Consider the following 22,384-nt stretch of genomic DNA (forward strand, 5'->3'; position numbering starts at 1 on the left):
ATCAGAGAATTGTTGGTTGGTGGGGCTCCTCCCCAGTTTAGGAATTAGGTGCTCAGAACCTTTTAGCAGGTTTTCTCCAAACCTTATATCCCTGACTCATTCTGTACAGCAGTCTAGATCCACCTTGATGCTTTGTTTCTATGGAGCCCAGTTAGTAGGGTGAGTGAGCTGGACCCAATGTTCTTGGTTCTACAGAAACACACATTACAGTGAACACATTAAGAATGGGATTATAGCATGGAGGACAAACTTTTCATCCTCCATTCCCCAAAATTATTGAAAATTAATGGGAGGATTCAGGATTGGTAAAATAGCCATAATATAATTGTTTTTTAATATCTGAATATTATAAGGGAAAGACTAACCCAAGGCTTGCCAGAAGTTTTTTTGTGATTGAAAGATGATTCAGTGAGCCATCTGTCCAGGAAAGGAACCAAGCCTGAGATTCTGGGAGCATCCAGTGGGTTAAGGATGTGTTCAAAGAAGAGGAAGTTACCTAGGAAGGAGATAGTCAAGGTGGAAGGGTACAGCTAAATGAAAGCACTGTGGTCAAAATAAAGACAAGCTTAACCATTCTGAGAATCCCACAGGAGTTGTAGGTTTAGGTTATAATGGCAAGCAGAAGTATTCTGTATTGATGGGGTGGGGCGTTCCATGGAGGAGGAAGTGGGAAGCACCATGAACCCAAGACAAAACAGCTTGTTGTGGTAGTGATTAGGGAGGGTGAAGGGTGGGAGACAGGTAAGAAACTGGCAGCTGTTCAGTAGCGGTAGCATCAACAATATGTAAACACGGTCTCCCAGGTGGGATTTCTCTTGTTTAAGAACCACTCCAAGAATGCAGAGAGAACGATCTCCTTGGGAGTGGACCTGACACAGAGAATCCAAGTCCAAATCTCTTTCCTCGAATAAGCAGACTCGCTTATCTCCTATTTCCTACCACAAAGGGAGTGAGAGATGGCCCCTCAAAGCCAGCCAGGCAGATTTTTTTTTCCCACAGATCATGTTTTCCCACAGATCATGAAACAACTAATTGATCACTAGGGAATTCCTTTCTCCTTGTAAGATCTCCTTAGATCTGTGCAATCATCCTGAGATTCTAAAAATAAACTAAGGGGTGCCTGGGTAGCTCAGTTGGTTAAGCAGCTGACTCTTGGTTTTGGCTCAGGTCATGATCGGGTTGTGGGATCAAGCCCCATGTCAGGCTCCACACTTGGCGGGGAGTCTGCCTGGGATTCTCTCTCCCTCCCACTCTGCCTCTTCCCTCCCACACGCGGTCTCTCTCTAAGTAAGTAAATAAATAAAATCTTAAAAAAAAAAACTGGCTACTTACAGATATATGCAGTGCAGCACTTTTACGTGAGACTACTGAGATATCAAATAAGGTAACTGCCAATTTCTATTATAAGCCAAATTTACTTTAGAAAATTTTCCTATTATTAAAACACAAACATGCCATCAACAACTAAATTCCTCAAAGCCATTTGCTTCCACCCCCCATCTGAATTCACAGAGGTCCCATTTCAAGGAATGCATGTGACACAGCACAGGCCAAGAGTAGACAGGTTCCCTTGTCACTATAAGATAACACCAATCTGGGGGCCCTTGTATGAAGACTACCTTATCTCTCCCAGCCACCTTTGGGTAGCAGAGAAGTGAGACAGCTCTAGCTCCTGAAGGAGCTCAGGCTAAGCCTTTGCCCACACAGCCCTAGTAAATATTTATTAACACACAAGATGATTTGCCTTATGTTCACATGTTCCAGGCTAATGACATTATTTGAACTTGATGAATCTTCAAGGTATTCTAATCCTATCCTCTTCTGCAGAAAGGATGGTACGGAAACCTTTCCAGAGGGCAACTGGGCACAATTTGCATTAAGAACTTAAAATTGTAGGGGTGCCTGGGTGACTTAGTCGGTTTAGCGTCCGACTCGATTTTGGCTCAGGTCATGATCTCAGGGTTGTGAGATCGGGCTCCACATTGGGCATAGGTTCTCTCCCTCAGCCCTTTCCTGCCCCCCCCCCCAAATAACTTAAAATTGTAATCCCACTTCCAGTAATTTACTCTAAGGAAATAAACAAAAATGCCATGAGAGATGCATAAAAATGTTCACTGTAATATGTATAATTGCGAAAAAGGGGCACATAAAATGTTGAATATGGAAATGGTATTACCTATATAAGGTATTATACAACTATTCATAATTACATTTCAAATAATATTTAATGGTACAAAGAAATGTTTAAGATAGTAAGTAAAATGCAGGATTGAAACTATATACAGTATTGCCTCAATTTTGAAAAAAAAATTATATAATACATTTATACATACAAAAAAGGACTAGAAGGAAACAACTGATGTACATGGAGGAATTAAAATTGACTTTTTCTTCTTTATGTTTTTATATGACTTCCAAAATTTTGTGTTTTACGTACGGAATAATCTCTTTAGAGAACCAGAGTCTAAGAGAACCAATACTTGAAATACCCATCATGGCGCAGCCACTGAGCTAAGAATTTTACCAATTATCCAACCTCCAGAGCAACCAGGAGAGGTTGGTCTTGCAGTCCCTGTTTTACAGATGAGGAACAGAGGCTCCACTATGTAGGCGTGGGAGCTCTTTGCCCAGGGTGCCCTGGATTCGAGCCCAGGACAAGCCCATGTTTCCTGCTGCCCCACATGCCTCCCCTGCTGCAGCTCCTGGTGGGCCCACGGGAGGCTTACAGTGAAGGTCACTGACAAAACAGAGCTGTGCACAGCTTGCCCAAGAGCAAGGCCTTACTTTCTAAACTCTTCCTATCTTCTTCTGAAAGTAGAAACCACCTTCTTTATTGCAAGGCTCCATTCTGAAGCAGCTTTTACCCCTGTGCCCAGCTCCACTCGCCCATGCCCTCTCTCAGAGCCTGTGGTATCTGCTGTCCTGCTTATTGGTTTGGCATGGCATCAGGCTGTGAGCAGAAGGACAGGGCAGAGCTGCACACCCCCACCCCTTCCACCAGCTGGCTCCTTGGTCTCTGCCCTGGATACTAAAACAAACAGGCTGTGTGCTCTGGTTCCCTACTCAACCCAAGGGGGTGGGGGTTGGGGAGAGCAGCAAATATCCCAGCTATGTGAACAATCAGGAATATCTGGCAGCACATTTGATCTTTTATAACTTTATTTCAGCCAAATAGTCAGGGCCTCCAGGCAGCCGGGAGGCCATTGTACCCCTAAGTCTAATGCTCAGCTGGTTCCAGGTATGGCCTTGGTGAGGGGTGCCCAATCCCCTAGCTGGCTCTGTTCCAGAGAAGTCTCCAGTAACACTAATTGCAAACTCTCATGGAGGCAGAGGGTAGTTTCTCTCCACTGTTCCAAGGTTCTTCACTGCTTCCTGTTCTCTCCCAGAGGCAAAGAGAGGAAGTCTCTTTGATGGGGTCATGGCAAGTCAGTGACATTCGGGATTGGAACGTGCTGTCTGGATCACCACTTTATCCTCCAGCAACACAGTTCCTGACTAAAACAACAACAACAACAACAACCTAACTACCTAGGTTCTTTTATCTGGGAAGAGGGAGAAGGGGACATGGGGAATGGCAGGCACACGGCCCCAGGAACCTGGCCCTTTTGGATTCAGACCATATCTCTTTCGGCACCCACATAAGAGGACTGCATGTTCAAAAGAGGTGGAGAAATACTGAGTTAAAGTTAAGCAGATTAAATTACTGCAAGACTTCTGGGAACCTTTAATGTACTCATGTATACCGTGCAGGGGGTGTAATGGAAAGTGTTTCTTAAACATAGTCAACCATGACTAATGAGTCCGTAGGCACTGAGACTCCAATGAACATACTTTGAGAAGTACTGCTCCAGGGTGAGCCCATAGGGATCCTGTGAAGATAGAAAAGTAAGGCCGAAAACAAACCTCCTCTCCAGCCATCAGTCAGTCTTTAACACTGCATTGCTGGACCAACCAAAGGTATTATTCTGCATTCTCCTCTCTGGACTTCAGCAATGGTTTATGGTATTTTTCCACTTGCTGGTCAAAGCCCCTAGAAGAGAACTGTGCCTGAAAAAAGTTCACTGGAGTCAAAAGGTATTTTAATGCCAGGCCCCTGAACTCAGGAGCCAGGAGAGGGGCAGCCTTGCTGCTGCGAGACAGGAGAGACTCCTGGGCCAGCCAGGCGCTCTGGTTCCCTGTGGCTGCTGAGCCATTGCGGTCTCCCCTGGGTCCCAAGTGGGGCCCTATACCAACTTCCTCCCCAGTTTCTAGAGAAAGAAATTCCTCATCTGTAGACTGTAAGTGCACTGAAAAACTCAAGGGGGCAGCCCGTACAGTCACCATCTTCTGGGACTCAGAGATAGGGACTGCCCCATCCCATTCTTTGTAGCAGAGGTCTGGGGACAACTGTTTCTTGATCTGCAAAGGATGGTGGGAAGCCTGCTTCTCAAGGTCCCCAGAAAGGTTCTCATTCTTGGCCTTCTTTGAGTCCCTGGCAGCTGGAGATTGATCAGCAGTGTCCTGAGAGGAGTCAAACATGACACCCTGGGTTCTTGGCCTCTTTAGCCTCCTTTCTAACAGCCAGAGAAAGCTTGGTTTCCTTGAGGAGGAATTCATATATTGCTGCACAGAGTCTGGGATCAGGGGCACAGAGAGCCTGGGGCTCAGGCTGTCCTGAAAGTAGTCCCTACAGGGCTGCCGACTGACAATGGGCACCACTTGGCAAGGCTTCAGTGCTGCAACAAAGGTCCGGAGCTCCGAGTAGGAAGAATGATCAGAGTAAGGGATGACGTGGATGTCGGGGTGGGAGCGGTGGATCTTCCGGCTCGTGGGAAGGATAGCGATGGTAGGATGGGTCTGGTTCCAGTGTAGCATGGAAGAATGGCAGATCTCCATATGGTCCACCGCATGGATGCGGCCGGCCTTCTCTTCCACGGTGAACACATCCGCCAGGCCCAGCAGCTGCACCAACTCCAGGCGCCGAGGGCTCAATACCACCCAGGTCTGAAACTCCAGGGCCAGCTGCTCCAGCAGTGACTCTTTTCCCAGGCTATAGAGTCCTGAATCATGTTCAACGGAATGGGAAAAGCAAGCGATGAAAGACAGGAGATACTGGGGAATCCTAATACATCAACCAAATGTTTAACAAAAATACACAAATGGGGCAACTGGGGAGTGTATCAGGGAGGAGGTGGCATTTGAGCTGAAATACACGGAGGTTGGGGGTGGGCTTAACACCGAATCCACCCACTCGTTCGGTTCAACAAAGGAAAGCACTACCAGGTGTTAGGCACTGTGAAAATAAGCACAAGCCTCAGTCTTCAAGGAGTGCAGTCTACATGGGGACCCAGAAGCAATGTCAGAGACATGCACACAGTATTATGAGGGCACAGAAAAGTATCTACCGGTTGACAGAGTTAGGGAAACTTCCCTAAAAATGGCAACTGAGTTGTCATAAAAGATAAAGGATGGGTCTGAGTTTACCTGGCAAGGGAAGGGATGGTTCGGTGTTTAGACTAAAGTGCAAAAAAGGAACTAGTAAGAAATGACACAGAAGAGGTAAGGGTCGTATTAGACAGGGCCCGTATATACTGCTAAGGAGTTTGAACTTAATTCTGTAAGTGAAGGGGAGCCATTAAAGAGTGTGCAGCAGGAAAATGGCTCACTTTAATCACAAGAATAATATGATCAGAGGAGGGCTTTAGAAGAAAAAAAGAGCAGGAGTGTTACTGGATCACCTGGATGAGGAGATGCTGAAATCAGAAGTACCAGTTAGAAGGTCCCAAAATGAGGGCGCCTGGGTGGCTCAGTTGGTTAAGCATCTGACTCTTGATCAGCTCAGGTCATGACCTCAGGGTTCTGAGATCAAGACCCACATTGGGCTTCATGCTCAGCATGGAGTCTGCTTGAGAGTCTCTCTCTCCCTCTGCCCTTCCCCTTACTCATGTGTGCTCACACCCCCCCCTCAATAAAATTAAAAAAAAAAAAGGCCCCCAAATGTTTTATACTATTGTGGAATCGCTAGAACAAATATACAGTTGGTTTCTCAATGTGTCTGATTTTAAGCACAGCATTCACTTGAATATCTACATTCTGATAAATTCCATTCACTCAGGGACGCCTGGGTGGCTCAGTCGGTTAAGTGTCTGCCGTTGGCTCAGGTCGTGATCCCAGGGTCCTGGGATTGAGCCCTGCATGGGGCTCCTTGCTCAGCAGGGAGCCTGCTTCTCCCTCTGCCTGCCACTCCCCCTGCTTGTGCTCACTCTCTCTGACAAATAAAGAAATAAAATCTTAAAAAAAAATTTCATTCACTCAGATAATATATTTATTGAGTGCCTCCTCAGGCATTAATCTAAGCATTTGGGATATATCCACAAGTAAAACAAAGAGCCCTGCCGTTGTGGAGCTTATTATATTCATTCTAGCAGGGGTAGACAGATAATAAAAACCAAATACAACAATATGTAAATTGTGGAATACATTATAAGATGATGAATGCAATATTGGCCCTCTCCTATTTAAAAACCTTCAATAGCTTTTTGTCCAAATGTAACCATTTGGATCAAGTTACGTTTAAGGACTACATTTAGGACCAAGTTCAAGCTTACAAGCAAGCACTTCAGCCTCTCCTACCGTTACAGCCTCCTCACCCACTTGTGTGCCTGTCATACTGCCACTTCTCTGTTCCACAAGCAAGACTCCTTCCTACCTCCATCCATGCTCTCAAGTAGTCTGAGTGTATGGCAGGAGACGTGGAGAACAGACAAATAATAAGCAATAGCATATTAAAATATGGATAGAATATACTAGAAGGTGATAAACGCTATTAAAGAATGAAAAAGTTGAGTTGGTATAGGGGATCAGGAGTTGGGAATGTCGGAGTAGAGACGGTGGGAAGATTGCAATTTTTTAAAAAAGATTTATTTAGAGAGAGCGCGCACGTGGGTGAGGGGAGTGCTGCGCGACTGGGAGGGGCAGAGGGAGAGAGAGAATCTTAAGCAGACTGGGAGCTTAGCATGGAGCCCTAGGCAGGGCTTGATCTCACGACGCTGAGATCAAGACCTGAGCCAAAACCAAGAGTCGGTGATTGGGGAGCTTAACGGACTGAGCCACCCAAGCACCCCAGGAAGACTGCAATTTTAAACAAGGTTTCATGCAGAAAGGGGGATCTACAAAGACCTGAAAGATATGAGAAACCCCCAAAACCCAAGATTCACTAGCTATGGGTAAAAGAAAAAGGAAAGGAAACCACTTACCAATCTTTATGTTATGTTGTGGGTGCTTTCGAATGAGCTCAACAATCTGGCGGGCAGCTTCTTGTCGGGAAGGAAGAACCCAGGCTGGGTTGCAATTGGTGTTGTCTAGGTATAAGGTATGGATCTGTTTCCCCAGTTTCAGAGCTGGCTCCTTTAACATGGATGGTGTATACCGAAAGTCACCTAGAAGAAGGATGGGGGGGGGGGCGGGCAGAGAGTCTGAGACAAAAGTATGAAACACAAGCTTCTCCCAGCTTCCAATAGCTGATGGAAATTTGCTTACCAGCCTGTGGAAAAACTAAACAGGAAGTCTGGCACTAACATAGTATAGCTTCTTTTTGGAAAGGTCTCCGTTCTGCTTCTGTTTTTATTGTTCTTAATAAGGTTTGAAACCTTAAAGAGTGGGAAATCAGTTGAGAAAGGGTCACTGTGGTCATATGGGATGGAGCTAGGAGGCCTCCAGACTTCTGAGTTAAGGCTGCTCAAGAAAAGTAGTATCTAGGCTGGGAAGGTGGGAGTGACCCCCTGGAAGGCCCACCTGTATAGAGAATGGTTCCAAAGTATCCTTCAAAGAGAAACATGACAGAGCCAGGGCAGTGATTGGCATCCATGAGGGTTACAGTCATGGTCTCTCGCCCAATTTCATCTAGAGGCAGGACATGGCTCTCACCAACCTCCAAGGCCCGGATCCACTCCTTAGGTACCTGAGGAAAAAGTTGGTCATTCTAGTGAACACAGACTCTCCTCCTTGGTACTACCCTGGATCAGGAACTAACCCTTTACAGGAATCAGGGGAAGCAGACGACATCCTAAGCCACCCTGGAGCAGAAGGTATAATGGAGAGTCCCCTCAAATCCTCCCTTCTTCCTCCCACTCTCCCCTCCCACCCTTTGTACAATTTAAATTAAGAGTCTAAAAACAGTCTAGCCAAGCAATTCTCAAACATTCCTGATAATAATCCCTTGGGGGCACCCGTTAAAAAAACTTCCAACCAGATTTCCAGGACCTGCACCAGCTAGATCTACTGGGGGGTTGCGGGGGGGGGGGGTGGCGGTGGCCGCTGGAGAATGTGTCACCCAGCACATTAGGTGGATTCTTAACGACACTAGGGAAACACTGGCCTAGTTTATCTGAAAAGGTAGCTACAGTTTCCTTGGCTGGACTGAAAGATCGCCCCAACTTATAGCTGAAACTTCCCAAGTGGGCCAGCCAAGAAGCCACACTCCCATTCTGGGCTAAAGACGCATTTCTGGGTTCGAACAACTCCCGCTTTTGTAAAAATCAGTCCTCCTGGCCCCTACTCTAGAGTCCGAGGCTGTGACAGATCGGAAATCCCACCCAATGCTCGACCCAGCTCTCGGAGGACTTCGCCCCCCCCCCCCCCCCCCGTACCTGTAGGTGACGATGCACGAGGTAAGCGGTGATTGGGGAGCAGTAGAGGGGCCGGGCCCAGGTGCTAGACAAACCCACGGTGTGGTCCGAGTGCATGTGGGACAAAAAGAAGAGCCGCGCGGGACCAGCCCGGCGCAGGCTCCAGAAGTCCACAGCGATGGGCGTATGGGGGATCAGGGCCCCATTCATGGTGGCGGGGCTGGAGAGTCACCAGCTGGATCTTCATGGGCACAGAGCTCCCGCGCGAGGCTCCCGCAACCGCGCCCTGAAGAGAAGTCACCCTGGGGCAACGCGGCCAGAAACCCTGACGGGAAGCCAGGCCAGTAGAGGAGTAAGTCCCTAGCGTGGGCAGAAAGAAGGAAGTGGCCGTACTCTTGGCAGTCCTGGGGGGAATCGCAAACCGCGGAAGACGCTCGGTTGGGCGCCACTCCTACCCGCGCGCGGGAGCCGGGCTGAGGCCGGGCACTCAAAGCGCGCGCTGCTGGGCGGAGACAGGCCGAAGCAGCGGATTTCCGATGGCCCGCCGCGCCTCCACCAGAGGGAGCCGCGCGGCTGCGCCTGCAGGGGAGAGGTGGGGGGAAGGGCGCCCTAAGGTCGGCGTCCGGGCGACGCTCGGCGCTCGCTGCGAGAAGGTGAGTGGCAGCTGCTGTGCGCGGTCGGCCCCGAGGAGGCGGGACTTCCGCAGAAAGCTTGATTGGGCCTATCCGGGCCCGCAACCGCGCGGAGGCGCGCGAAGGGCTGCAACTGGCGAGGGAGGCGTCGGCGGACCTTCGGCGGCGGGGCTGGAAATGGGGCGAGGGGCCTCGAGGTAGCCGGAGCGGCCTCAGGCGGAGCGAGCCGGCCTGCAGGTCTCAGGAAGGAACCACAGAGCCTCGCTTGGGGCTCGCCGGGGCGCGGAGGGGGTTGGTGTGAGTGTGCTGGGGCCTGGCGAGGCTGGGGCGAGATCACGCCTTTGGTCTCTTCGCTGACTGACGTTTGCTTTACCCAGGTTCGCACGTCGGGGCTAGGAGGAGCCCGCGAGCTACCTAGGGGTGTGTGGGGCTGCCCCGCGGCCGTTGAAGATGCCGTACCTTGGTTCCGAGGACGTGGTGAAGGAGCTGAAGAAAGCTCTGTGTAACCCTCACGTTCAGGCGGATAGGCTGCGCTACCGGAATGTCATCCAGCGAGTGATTAGGTATCAGCTACCGCCCGAGCTCCCCGCCGCCGCCCCCATCCGGGCCCTCTACCCGTGGCTGCTCGGAAAGAGTGAATGAACTCAGGGCAGGGTATGATTGGGCCTTCCTGCTTCTCTGGATGGCCGCCGCAGCCTCCCCTGAGGCACTTGCTTGACTTGGTTTACTCAGCAGGGTGGTTACACCCACGTCTTGAACTTAACACTGCTGATTCCCACATCTATAGTCTGGTACAGAAAGCCTTTTGTATCTTCAAACCCACATATCCTCTTGCCCGCTGGGCATCCCCCCCTGGACATTTCTTCAAAGACATGCAAAATAGCACCTGCATCCTTCCCCTCTCCCCAAACCTGCTCTTCCGCTTATGTTTGGGTTGAGGAATGTCACCATCCAGCTGACCAAGGGAGGGAGTCAATCTTGATGACGCCTGATTTTCACTTCTCAAGTCAGATGGTATGGATATGTAGTTCTAAATATCCATCCTCTTTTTTTTTTTAAGAAAACGTCTATGTATTTCTATTTTGTTGGCACCGCTGTTCAAAGCAATTGGCAGTGGCTTACTAGTAGGTCAGACCTTGCCTCTTCATTTCAGTCAGAAGTTTCTTAACATGAATTTAAATGTATAACTCTTGGCTGCAGTTGTGGGTAACAAACGTTAGTATGCACAAAAGTCCCTTGGGGTGCTTTTAAAAAAAAAAAAGTGTAAAATTTTCATCCAATCCAGTAATGCTGCTTTCGGGAGGGTGGGATGGAACCCAGCAATATGCATTTTAAACAGATATCCCATCCGATTCCTGTAGGAGACCACAGTTTGAGAAACAATGATCTACAGAATGAAGTCCAAACTTCTTACCATAGCACCCAAAGAACACCCTGCTAACACAACTACTTGCATACTCTCAAAAGAATGTAGCATTCTTGCTGATGTCTACATGCCTCATAGCATGTGTTACCTACCTAACTACACCTGCCTGGAAAATTCCAGCTCATTCAACTAAAGTATTACTTTCTCTTTGGAAACGTTTTATGATTTCTTGGCAGTATTAGACTTCTGGGTCCCCATTGCACCTTGTCTGTTACTTCTTTTTTTTTTAAAGATTTATTAATTATTTGAGAGAGAGTGGGGAGAGAGGGAGAGAGAGAATCTCAAGCAGACCTCATGCTTAGCGCAGAGGCAATACGGAGCTTGAACTCACAACCCTGAGATCATGACCTGAGCTGAAACCAAGAGTCAGACGCTTAGCCTACTGAGCTACCCAGGTGCCCCAACTTTGTCTGTTACTTCTGTTTTAACACTTACCTATTTTAATACTTACGTATTGTACTGTAATTAGTGGTGTTTTTGTCTTGCTCCTTAGTAATACCTTGAGTTCCTAAAGATCTGAGACCATGCCTTCTTCAAGATTATGTCCCCAGAGGGGCACCTGGGTGGCTCAGTCGGTTAATTGTCTGCCTTTGGCTCAGGGCATGATCTCAGGGTCCTGGGATTGAGTCCCTGCATCAGGCTTCCTGCTCTGGGGGGAGCCTGCTTCTCCCTCTGCCTGCCGCTCCCCCCGCCTGTGCATGCTCTCTCTCTCTCTCTCTGATAAATAACATAAAAAAAAAGAATCTTAAAAAAAAAAAAAAAAAGATTACGTCCCCAGAACATATCCCTGGAATGTAGAAGCTGAATTAGACTGGAATGTTCCAGGAATTCAATAAGTGTTTGTTGAATGAATAGAAAAACGTTTACATAGGCCCATGGTGTGAAGTATTGTGCAGTATAATAGACAAGGTGGACTTGGTTGCTTCCTTCACAATCTAGTTGGATCACCAGGATGTGTATAGGTAAAATGCCTCTCATTGTAGGCTGGGGATTATGTATTTTACTTCTCCTGCTATGTGTGTTGGTTTCAGGCACATGACTCAGGGCTTGGACATGTCTGGTGTTTTCATGGAAATGGTGAAGGCCAGTGCCACCGTAGATATTGTTCAGAAGAAGTTGGTTTATCTGTACATGTGTACATACGCCCCCCTGAAACCAGATCTGGCTCTCTTGGCCATTAATACGTTGTGCAAAGACTGTTCGGATCCCAATCCAATGGTTCGAGGGCTGGCGTTACGGAGCATGTGTAGCCTCAGGTGAGTACCCTCTTCCCTGACTGTTTATCAGTGGCTGAGGTATTTAGGAGACGATGGGGTAGGTCTTCAATGGTGAGGTTCTTAATACTAGGGAAAATGCAGTTGTAACCTGAACTCAGGTTTTCAGCCATTGCTTAGGCTTAAAAAACTGTCATATGGTTACATTAAAGGGAGTTTTCCATCACTCTTGCTGAAATAGTTTTTGGTTTTGGTTAATGATTTGTAAACAATCATGTAGATATATGTTTTTGCCACCCCTGGAGTATTATTCCAAATGAAAAGTCAAGTATGACTTTTTAAGTGTGGCAGTGGCTTTCCCTAATTCTTTTTTTTTTTTTTTTTTTTAAAGATTTTATTCATCACTTGACAGAGAGAATGAGAGAGAGAGCACATGAGAGGGGGGAGGGTCAGAGGGAGAAGCAGACTCCCCGCCGAGCAGGGCGCCCGATGCGGGACTCGATCCCGGGACTCCGGAATCATGACCTGAGCCGAAGGCAGTCGCTCAACCAACTGAGCCACCCAGGCGCCCTCCCTAATTCTTTATGATGTGATAGATGTACATTCAAACATCTACTGAACTTTCTGTTAAGTGAATAGGGGCTGAATTATGTCAAAACTAGTATTTCAGGATCTGGCTGACTCCAGGATGTGTTGCTTAGGATGCCTGGTGTGCAGGAATATATCCAACAGCCTATTCTCAATGGTCTGCGAGATAAAGCTTCATATGTCAGAAGGGTGGCAGTCCTTGGTTGTGCCAAGATGCATAATCTTCATGGAGACTCTGAAGTGGGTAAGTTTCAGTATAATCCGTCATCAGTATTTATTTGTGCCTCGGTTATATGTATGACTTTGTAAAAGATGACATGACTTTGGTAGGAGATAGTAATGTGGCCCTACTTCTGTACTTGTCGCTTTAAGTAGAAAGGCTGGTTTGGTATTTTTTGAGATCAGAGAAGCCTTTTCTTTGGGGCCCAGGTGAGATCCATCACATTAGCTACTTAGAACAGTCTGGAGATGGCAATTTTTTGCCTTTCACTTTATTATTGCCTTTGTTATTTTTGTAGCAGAGAAGTTCAGCTTTGTCTGCCTGGAGCTAGTACTCAGCTCTATTCCTGAGATTCTGAAGCTGTTCTTTATCTGAGATCTTCGTGCTCTTTTATAGACGGTGCTCTGGTAAATGAATTATACAGTTTGCTACGTGACCAGGATCCAATTGTGGTTGTGAACTGCCTGAGGTCTCTAGAGGAAATTCTGAAACAGGAAGGAGGTGTTGTCATCAACAAGCCCATTGCCCACCATCTCTTAAATCGGTTTGGATGCCTCGGTGCTCTTTTTGTTATGATGAGATCTGCATCCTAGTGGGATCTTGACATGTTGAATTAAGGAGACGTCTTGAACAACTTCTGTAGAGTAGTAAAGTTAACCATAACTATTAACCTCCTCATATTTCATTGAGAGGATTTCTTTTATTTGTCTTAGTTTCTTTTGGTGATATAGAGAGATGGCAGAAATATCCTGTGGAAATAGGTTCTGCCCTCCTCTACAATCGTTATGTCCCCCAAACTGAGCGATTTATCCTGTCTTAAACTGTAAAGAATCTGGATCTAGGTATAGTGATCATGGTCCTTGGCCTTAGATGATGAGAATTTGTAGCGTAAACTCATCTCGGAATTTAAAGCCTATTTTGTGTAAACTTTAAATAGTACATGAAAAGAGTGATTCTATTACGGCATAGCCTGTTTTCAAGAATTCTCCTTGTTATGATGAACAGATGACTGGTGACATGGCTTTTGCATGCAGAAGGTCCTAATTTGGTTGCTAAAATAACACTTTTCTTTTCTTTTTTGGTTAGAATGCCAAAACTGGACCAATGGGGCCAGGCTGAAGTATTGAACTTTCTGCTACGCTATCAACCCCGCAGTGAGGAGGAGCTGTTTGACATTCTCAATCTGTTAGATAGCTTTCTCAAGAGCAGTAGCCCCGGTGTGGTAATGGGAGCCACGAAACTCTTTCTGATCTTGGCAAAAAAATTCCCCCATGTACAAACTGATGTGCTTGTGCAAGTCAAGGGCCCTTTGCTGGCTGCCTGTTCTTCAGAGAGCCGCGAGCTCTGTTTTGCTGCCCTATGTCATGTGCGTCAGATCTTGCATAGTTTGCCCGGTCACTTTAGCAGCCACTACAAAAAGTTTTTTTGCTCCTACTCGGAGCCCCACTACATCAAGCTGCAGAAGGTGGAGGTGCTATGCGAGCTGGTGAACGATGAGAACGTACAGCAGGTGCTAGAGGAGCTCCGAGGGTACTGTACTGACGTGTCAGCTGACTTTGCCCAGGCTGCCATCTTTGCCATAGGTAGGGGTCTGCTGCTTTTCCTTTTGGAGACCTTCGACTAACCAGAAAGCCTTGGAATCATAGCGAACAAAAGGGAATGAATCTTGCATCAGAGACCAATTACCAGGCACCAAAAAACGGGGTCAGTGGCCACAGACAGGAGTGGGGAGGGAGGTGTTTTGTTTTTTTTGTCAACACTGGTGTTACCGTATCTTCTAGGATAGAGAATACACGTAACTCAAACTAGAGTACTCAAAATTTATATGGCCTTCTTTTGGCTACTATCCAGAATGCTTTCCATATATCATCTTAGCACAGTCTTTGGAGGCAGTTTGGAAAGGTGGACAAGTGTTATCACCTCATTTTAGAGATGAAGAAACTCAGAAAGAAAAAGGTTATTAAATGGCCAAAAGGTCATGTAGTTCCTGACCCAGGGTCAGAACCCGGCTTTCTAGACTCAAAGTCCTGTGACAATTGACCGCTTGTTTATTGAGCTTCTGCTATGGGCTATGTATTGTGCCAAGTACAGACCAATACAGAATAAATACTAAATCTTTCAGGCTTTTTCGTATTACTCTGTCTGGGATTCAAAAGGCCAGAGTGACTCACCAAATGAAAGCAGCCAGGGAGTAATGTTTTGTTGGAGGGCTTCAAGTGGAAGAGGAGAAGGAGCCCTTATATTAGAATAAAGAGTGATTATTTTCAGGATCAGGAAGAGCGAACAAAGGGGAGCAGCGCTCCTGCGGTCAGGTGTCCCTGCAGGGACGCTGCTGTGAGGTGCTCTGTAGCCAGTGGCCTCGAGGCCTCGTATCTGGCTGCCACATACATACCTTTGTTACTGAAAGTTTTCCACCTTGTTCAATGGAAAGTTCACTCTTACCAAACTTAGGAAACTTAAATTGTTATTTCATCAAGCAAGGGGTGATTTTTTTTTTTTTTTTTTTTTTTTTTAAGGTATCCCTGGTCCTCTTTGTCTTTGGCTGGTGGGAAGTTTTTATAAAATGAGGTGCTAGGATTTGACTTACCACTTTTTTCTGCTTTCTCTTCCTCTGTAGGTGGTGTTGCCAGGACCTACACAGATCAGTGTGTGCAGATTCTAACAGAGTTGCTGGGGCTTCGGCAAGAGCACATTACCACAGGTAATGGCTGCCTATCCTTCGAGCATTTTTATTTATTTATTTATTTTTATTTTTATTTTTTATTTTTTGTCAATTGCCACCCCTATAGCTATTGCTCAAAAAATATTTGTTGTTGATTAACAGAGGTTTAAACTTTTCTTTGCATCCTCATCTGTTGCCATCAGAGAAGCATAGGATCTATAGATCTAACAGGTAGAGGGTCTTCTGGTTGCCGTAAGTCTGCAAGGCTGTTCTGTAGATAACGAGGACTACCAGAATGCTAGTGCTTGTTAACTCCCCACCTTTACCCTCTTTTTGCTTTATGGCAGCAGTGGCTTCCAGGGCTGGGACTAGGGCGAGGCAAGCAAGGTGCCCAAGATGCAAAAATTTAAAGAGGCATTCACTCTCAGGTTCATGCAGGTGCTAACCCTGCATGTCTTAGATTTTACACCCACAGCACCTCGTGTGCCCTACCCTAGTCCCAGCAGTGGGGGCTCCATTTATACTGTCTTCAGAATATCAATCAACAATAACATGATCTCACATTTGCTTTACATTTTACCATGTGCTTTTGCGTATATGAGCTCATTTGTCGTCATAGCCAATCCAATATGAGCAACATCCATTTAAGAAATTATTGCCCATGTCAGACATTTCTCAGATAATCATGGACCACCCCTCTAACACCCGTTTTACAGAAATTCACGTAGCAATCTAGTCTGAATATGTGACTTCTCTTAAGATTCCTTCCTGCGTGGAGCCTCTAACCTGTGCTCTTATATCCTGAGCTGTGTTGTAGTGGTGGTGCAGACTTTCCGAGACCTGGTTTGGTTGTGTCCTCAGTGTACGGAAGCTGTGTGTCAGGCCCTGCCCGGCTGTGAGGAGAACATTCAAGACAGCGAGGTAGATGGCAATTCTCCTTTACCTCCAGGCAGAGGGAAATGCTTGGGACCCTGCACTGTGAAATGGAATCTAATTCTTCTCTACCCGGTGTCTGAATGTGGAAATTCTTAGACTTGATTGCCACCCCAGATTCTCTTTTGGGTGTAGTTAGGATAGAAGTGATAAAAACGTGAGATTTATCTATGATTTTTATTACAAATGCTTTGATATCATTGTTTTCTTGAACAGTTTTGAGCCAGAGATTTAGACCATGGAGTTTTTAGCTGGAATGAGAATCAAATTTTTGCATATTTGGGCTTCACTGCAGGCCCACCAACTTAAATATGCAGGAGTGGTAGACCTAGACACATAGATTTTTAAGAAGCTTCACAGATGACTCCGATTTGCACTCTAGGTTAATTACCACTTTCATGAAGTGGTTTAGAGGAATCTTTCAGTCACTTCCACTGACACATTAAACCCCAGACTGGGGCAGAGGCCCCCAAACTGAGGAAGCCTTATTTCTTAACCAACACAGGCTCTGGGAGTCTTGAGTCTCCTTTGGGGTAGTAACATTTTATTCCTGTTTGTTGTACAGAGTGGAGCCAGGGTGTGGGGGATTGATAACAATGCCAATTGAAGTAAATAAAAGATTCTATCTTTCCTGCTGACGTTGGGGGGAAGCAAAACCTGCCGCTGTGTTTGGGACAGCCAAATATTGAGCACCTGCTCTTACTCCTTCATTCCCCAGGGGAAACAGGCGCTTATTTGGCTCCTTGGCGTCCATGGGGAGAGAATCCCCAATGCTCCCTATGTGTTGGAAGACTTTGTGGAGAATGTGAAATCAGAGACCTTCCCAGCTGTGAAGATGGAGCTACTCACTGCACTGCTGCGCCTTTTCCTCTCCCGGCCTGCCGAGTGCCAGGACATGCTGGGGCGTCTGTTACATTACTGCATAGGTAGGTTCTTCAGAAGGAAATTGTACTTGCCCTGTCAGATAGTAACATTCTGAGAGCTGACACTGTTTGGTGAGTCGTCTCGGGGACCCAAGAAGACAATGTTAACGTTTCCTCCCTCCTTCCTTTTTTTTTTTCCCCCTATTGCAGTTGGCACAGGGTAGAAAGAGTGTTTTTGGTTTTGTTTGTAATTAACTCAGTCTTTGTCTTACCACAGAGGAAGAAAAGGATATGGCAGTACGAGACCGGGGTCTCTTCTATTATCGACTTCTCTTAGCTGGCATTGATGAAGTGAAGAGGATCCTGTGTAGCCCTAAATCTGACCCTTCTCTCGGACTTTTGGAGGATCAGGCAGAAAGACCTGTGAATAGTTGGGCCTCAGACTTCAACACGCTGGTTCCAGTCTATGGCAAAGCCCGCTGGGCAACCATCTCTAAATACCAGCGGGCGGAGCGTCGGGGCCCGGAGCTTCCTAACACTGCATCCTTTGCCACTCCAGGTAAAAATAGTCCTTACTTTATGTCTTGTCATGAAAAATCTTTACCTTTTGCAACGACTGGTAGAAAGTAGAGTACCCTAACTACGTCTCAGACTATTGCCTGAATTTGAAGTCTACATGAGCAAGAAAGAAGTTCCTCATTGGCTATTTCAATCATTTATCCAAGGATAAAAGGCACATTGTGTACTTATGGAAATCTAGTTAAAATCATAGTTTGGGGGCATCTGGGTGTCTCAGTCGGTTTGGCTCAGGTCACGATCCCAGCGTCCTGGGATCGAGTCCCTGCATCGGGCTCCCTGCTTAGCAGGGAGTCTGCTTCTCCCTCTGCTGCTCCCCTTGCTCACATACTCTCTCTCTCTTAAATAAATAAAATCTTTTTTAAAAAAACCATAATTGGTATAGATTAAGAAGATCTCTTACACAAGCTTTCTAACTCTTTTAGGTCCCCTGATTCCTGAAGAGAGCAAGGAGACAGTACAGGAACTTCCTGATTCTGAAGCCCTCATGCTAGTCCCCAGTTGCCAGCTGACTGCTGAGTATTTTGAGAAAACTTGGTTTAGCCTGAAAGTTGCCCATCAGCAAGTGTTCCCTTGGCGGGGAGCCGTCCATCCTGACACCCTCCAGATGGCCCTGCAGGTAGTGAACATCCAGACCATCGCAATGAGCAGGGCGGGGGCTCACCCGTGGAAAGCCTACCTCGGTGCTCAGGATGACACTGGCTGCCTGTTCCTAACAGAACTGCTCTTGGAGCCCGAGAGCTCAGAAATGCAGATCTCTGTGAAACAAAATGAGCCGAGGACTGAGACCTTGAATAGTTTTATTTCCGTATTAGAAACTGTGCTTGGAACAATTGGAGACATAAAATCATAACAGATTCTTGCTGCCTGTGCTAAGTGAGATGAGTAGCTATCAGAGTTCCTAGTTTTTCTTATTAGAATTCGCTTGTAAGTCCAGATACTATCAAATGCAAAGGAGAATGGACAATCTCAGAATCAGGATTCTTATGTTTTTGTCCAAAGACTATTGACTTATTCTTCTCATACCTATAGGTGAATGACCCCATTTTTCCAGGTGATGTTGAAAAGGTTAATGTTGGTAAGGGGATGGGGAGGGGGTGAGGATAGGATTTGGATTCTTTTCTAATCCGTTTTAGGGATTGTTTTACTAATTAAAGATGCCTGATGTTTATGGAAACTGATGAAGTCATCATTTGTGGGGGTCATCTTTTCTTCCCTGTATTACTGCAATAAATTCCTCACTGGTCTCCTCTATCTAATCATGCTTTTCAAGGCCAGAGTCCAAAGTCCTTTAGTGCGGTATCAGAAGTAACTCTTCAGTTCCTGTCTCACCTCTTGCCTAAACACCCTGGTCTTGCATAAGCAAACCACTTGGCATTCCTTGAATGCACAAGGCTCTCTCTCACCTCTGTACTTTGCTCCTGCTTTTATTTCTTGGCTAGAACATTTCCTCACCCTCATATCTCCTTTCTTTAGGTAACATCTAGTCCTTGTCTTTCAGCATTCTGCTCAGTCAGGAGCTCTTGCAGGAAGTTTTCTGTGACCCTTGATGCTTTCATTATGGGTCCTGTTCAGGCTGTCACGGCCTCCAGTGCATGTGTCTAGCAGTACTGTTGTAATTGTTTTCTGTCACTCTTCCTTGCTTTCAATTTTATTCATACCTGCCCACATTATATACATTAACTGAGGCAACTTATGGCAAGAGCAGATGTAATAAAATGGTTTAAAGTATATATAGTAAAGTATAAATAACCAGAGGATCCACAACAGGGAAAATGGAAATACCACCTCAGACCAGCTTGGTTGGGGATGGGGAAGTACACAAATGTTCAGGCTTAAGGGCCTACATAATTGGTACAGTTGAGCCTCAAATTTAGTGATTTGGCAGTCAGGGTGAAGAGAAATAGGTGTATAGATGTCATCAGAGAGGAAGAAGCCTTCCAATATTAATTTCTAAAAGAAATTTACAGGTAGTTTCACATAGGTGACACAGAGGGATACATACAAGATTCTTAGGGGAAGTTAGTAACGGATTTCTCATGACTTAATGGTGTTCTTCAATGAAAGCAGAGAGCATAACTTTAACATGGAGCTTAGGGAGGGCATTTCTTCAAGGACTTAACACAATTCAAATATTATCTAGCTTAATTCAAGGACTTGTCACATAGATATGTAAATGGACTGCATACCTTTAAAAATTTTTTTCATCCATCATTTCTCTCAACTAGGCTCTTAATAGGAGTAGATAACAGACAGTATTGAATTTTCTGGCAAGGGCCTGGATTTTGTGAATTGATCTCCCCCTGGACAACTTCTAAGGACGGTGAGGTTCTTTCCTTCCATCTCCACAGTCTGCCACATAGTGATGACTCAATAAATATTTACCAAATGAGTGGCTGTCAGTAATTAGATTCTGATGGTGTTTTGGGGTTGATGTTTGAAGTGTGTATTTTGCTATATTGTATCATATTGTATCAACCAAACAATAGTGGAAGTCCACCTAGACTAGGGTTTCTCAAAAGTGGCATTACTGACATTTGGGGCCAGATAATTCTTTGTTGTGGAGGGTTTTCCTGCGCACTGTAGGATGATTATTAGCAGCATCTTTGACCTGTATCCACAAATGCCAATAGAACCCCCAGTCATAATAAAAATGTCTCCAGACATTGCCAAAGGTGCCTTGGCGGGACAAAATCGCTCCTCATTGAGAATGAGCTAGATCATGGGTCCCCAGGGATTACATGTAGAGAGATCAAAACAGCTTCAGAATTGCTTTTTCCATAGTTTGACTTGTTCGGTTAAACCATGAATGTTTAATTAGGTGCTAAAAGAAATAAAATGGAAGTGTAAAGTGCTGCCAATTTACAGTGTTATAAGGGAATAAGATAGAAATGGTAAAGATTAAGTAAACTGATGGACTTTTTTTAAAAATTAAAGACTATAATTGAAATGTTGACCTAAAGAAAATTAGGTATGGCTTAATAATTGAATAAATGTTACTAAAATGATCCTAGCTATTGGAGCTTTAAAAAGATTAAGTCCTACTTGGTTGCTTCTCTGTAATATATGGGGCATAGCAGAATATGAAACTGTTGCGTTTGAAAAGTATACTTTTAAAATGATCTCAAAGGGCGCCTGGGTGGCTCAGTTGGTTAAGCAACTGCCTTCAGCTCAGGTCATGATCCTGGAGTCCCGGGATCGAGTCCCACATCAGGCTCCCTGCTGAGCAGGGAGTCTGCTTCTCCCTCTGACCCTCTTCCCTCTCGTGCTCTCTCTCTCATTCTCTCTCTCTCAAATAAATAAATAAAATCTAAAAAAATAAAATGATCTCAAGGAAGAAATGATTTCTCTTAACTGTAGCCTGATTTTGCTAATTTATAAGCAAAATGACTAAAGCTTAAGTATACCATGAAGTTAATTATATTTCTTCTCCCTAAGAGGTCTCTCTAGCCTTGGCAGACATATGGTTTGATGATGTGATATAAGTAGGTGCATATTTTTAAAAATCCTTCAGAATAGTTGATATTGTGCTTTTAGAAAAATGGTTTTCTAATGTCTGTCTTGTTGGGAAATAGTATGTATTTCACATGTAATGGGTGCCCACTGATGACCATGGCGCTTTAGAACATTGCAGAGGCAATCATTTATGTAGTTCCTGACCATAATCTTATTGCCATGGACTAGTGGCTATTAAATGGCTCCATTTCCCCCACCCCTCTTTTTGAATGGGAGTTCTGTTACCATTATTCTATCCCTTTCTCATATATTGGGTGTTTGGGGGAGAGGAGGCAAAGAACTTATTTTCTCAGTTATAGATTTATACATTGAGAGGAGCTGTACCCAGGAACCTCATTCACAGGCAGACCTGGTGCAGATAACAAGACCCTAGACTTTGAGCCAATGATAAAAGGTGATGAGGCTTTTGAGAGAGGGATGTAAATTGTTGTGGCCAGAGCAGGAAAAGAAGCAAGTGATGGTGGAAGCATTGTGGCCTCATTTTTCAGCAATAACTGGGAGACAGAACTTGAACTGCAATAGTGAGGGGTATGTGAGCTGTGGGAGAAGGGATGGGATGGTTCGGGAAGACGCTATAATGAAGCCTCAAGAAGAAATACACAAAGGAGGAAACTACCCTACATTGTCCAGGAGAAGGTATACTCCGTTTCCTTAGCCTTACAACATTGATTCTACAAGATAATGCAGAGGATAAGATAATGCAAAGATTAGATTCCAAAGCAGGAAAGAATATCCCATGGAAAAAAGACAGTCTCTTCAACAAATGGTGTTGAGAAAATTGGACAGCCACCTGCAGAAGAATGAAACAGGACCATTTCCTTACACCACACACAAAAATAGAATGGATGAAAGACCTAAATGTGAGAAAGGAATCCATCAAAATCTTTGAGGAGAACATAGGCAGCAACCTCTTCGACCTCAGCCGCAGCAACTTCTTCCTAGAAACATCGCGAAAGGCAAGGGAAGCAAGGGCAAAAATGAACTATTGGGACTTCCTCAAGATAAAAAACTTTTGCACAGCCAAGGAAACAGCCAACAAAGCCAAAAGACAACCGGCAGAATGGGAAAAGATATTTGCAAATGACGTATCAGATAAAGGGCTAGTATCCAAAATCTATGAAGAACTTGCCAAACTCAACACCCAAAGA

The 22,384-nt window shown here is 45.5% G+C and overlaps 2 protein-coding genes across 4 annotated transcripts; one reads left to right on the forward strand and one right to left on the reverse strand.

Annotated features, from left to right (window-relative positions):
* Positions 1-2,096: 2,096 nt before the first annotated feature.
* Positions 2,097-9,086, reverse strand: DCLRE1B (DNA cross-link repair 1B). Its single transcript, XM_034990256.1, has 4 exons — positions 8,628-9,086; positions 7,774-7,939; positions 7,236-7,418; positions 2,097-5,039 (listed from the first exon to the last, which is right to left on the reverse strand). The coding sequence occupies exons 1-4, from the start codon at positions 8,814-8,816 to the stop codon at positions 3,961-3,963; spliced, it is 1,617 nt and encodes a 538-aa protein (XP_034846147.1). The 5' UTR covers positions 8,817-9,086; the 3' UTR covers positions 2,097-3,960.
* A 182-nt stretch (positions 9,087-9,268) lies between these two features.
* Positions 9,269-18,897, forward strand: AP4B1 (adaptor related protein complex 4 subunit beta 1). Of its 3 annotated transcripts, XM_034990252.1 has the most exons (11): positions 9,269-9,475; positions 9,616-9,801; positions 11,696-11,920; positions 12,580-12,710; positions 13,083-13,230; positions 13,773-14,269; positions 15,304-15,387; positions 16,166-16,269; positions 17,000-17,207; positions 17,422-17,703; positions 18,146-18,897. In XM_034990252.1, the coding sequence occupies exons 2-11, from the start codon at positions 9,689-9,691 to the stop codon at positions 18,571-18,573; spliced, it is 2,220 nt and encodes a 739-aa protein (XP_034846143.1). In that variant the 5' UTR covers positions 9,269-9,475; positions 9,616-9,688; the 3' UTR covers positions 18,574-18,897. The 3 variants fall into 3 exon arrangements, with proteins under 3 accessions (XP_034846143.1, XP_034846146.1, XP_034846144.1); XM_034990255.1 differs by lacking the exon at positions 11,696-11,920; XM_034990253.1 differs by lacking the exon at positions 9,269-9,475 and having other exon boundaries at positions 9,576-10,252.
* The last annotated feature ends 3,487 nt before the right edge of the window (positions 18,898-22,384 follow it).

The sequence above is a fragment of the Mirounga leonina genome, unplaced genomic scaffold, assembly GCF_011800145.1.
Source record: "Mirounga leonina isolate KUSES-001 unplaced genomic scaffold, KU_Mleo_1.0 Mir_507, whole genome shotgun sequence".
Lineage (NCBI taxonomy): Eukaryota > Metazoa > Chordata > Mammalia > Carnivora > Phocidae > Mirounga > Mirounga leonina.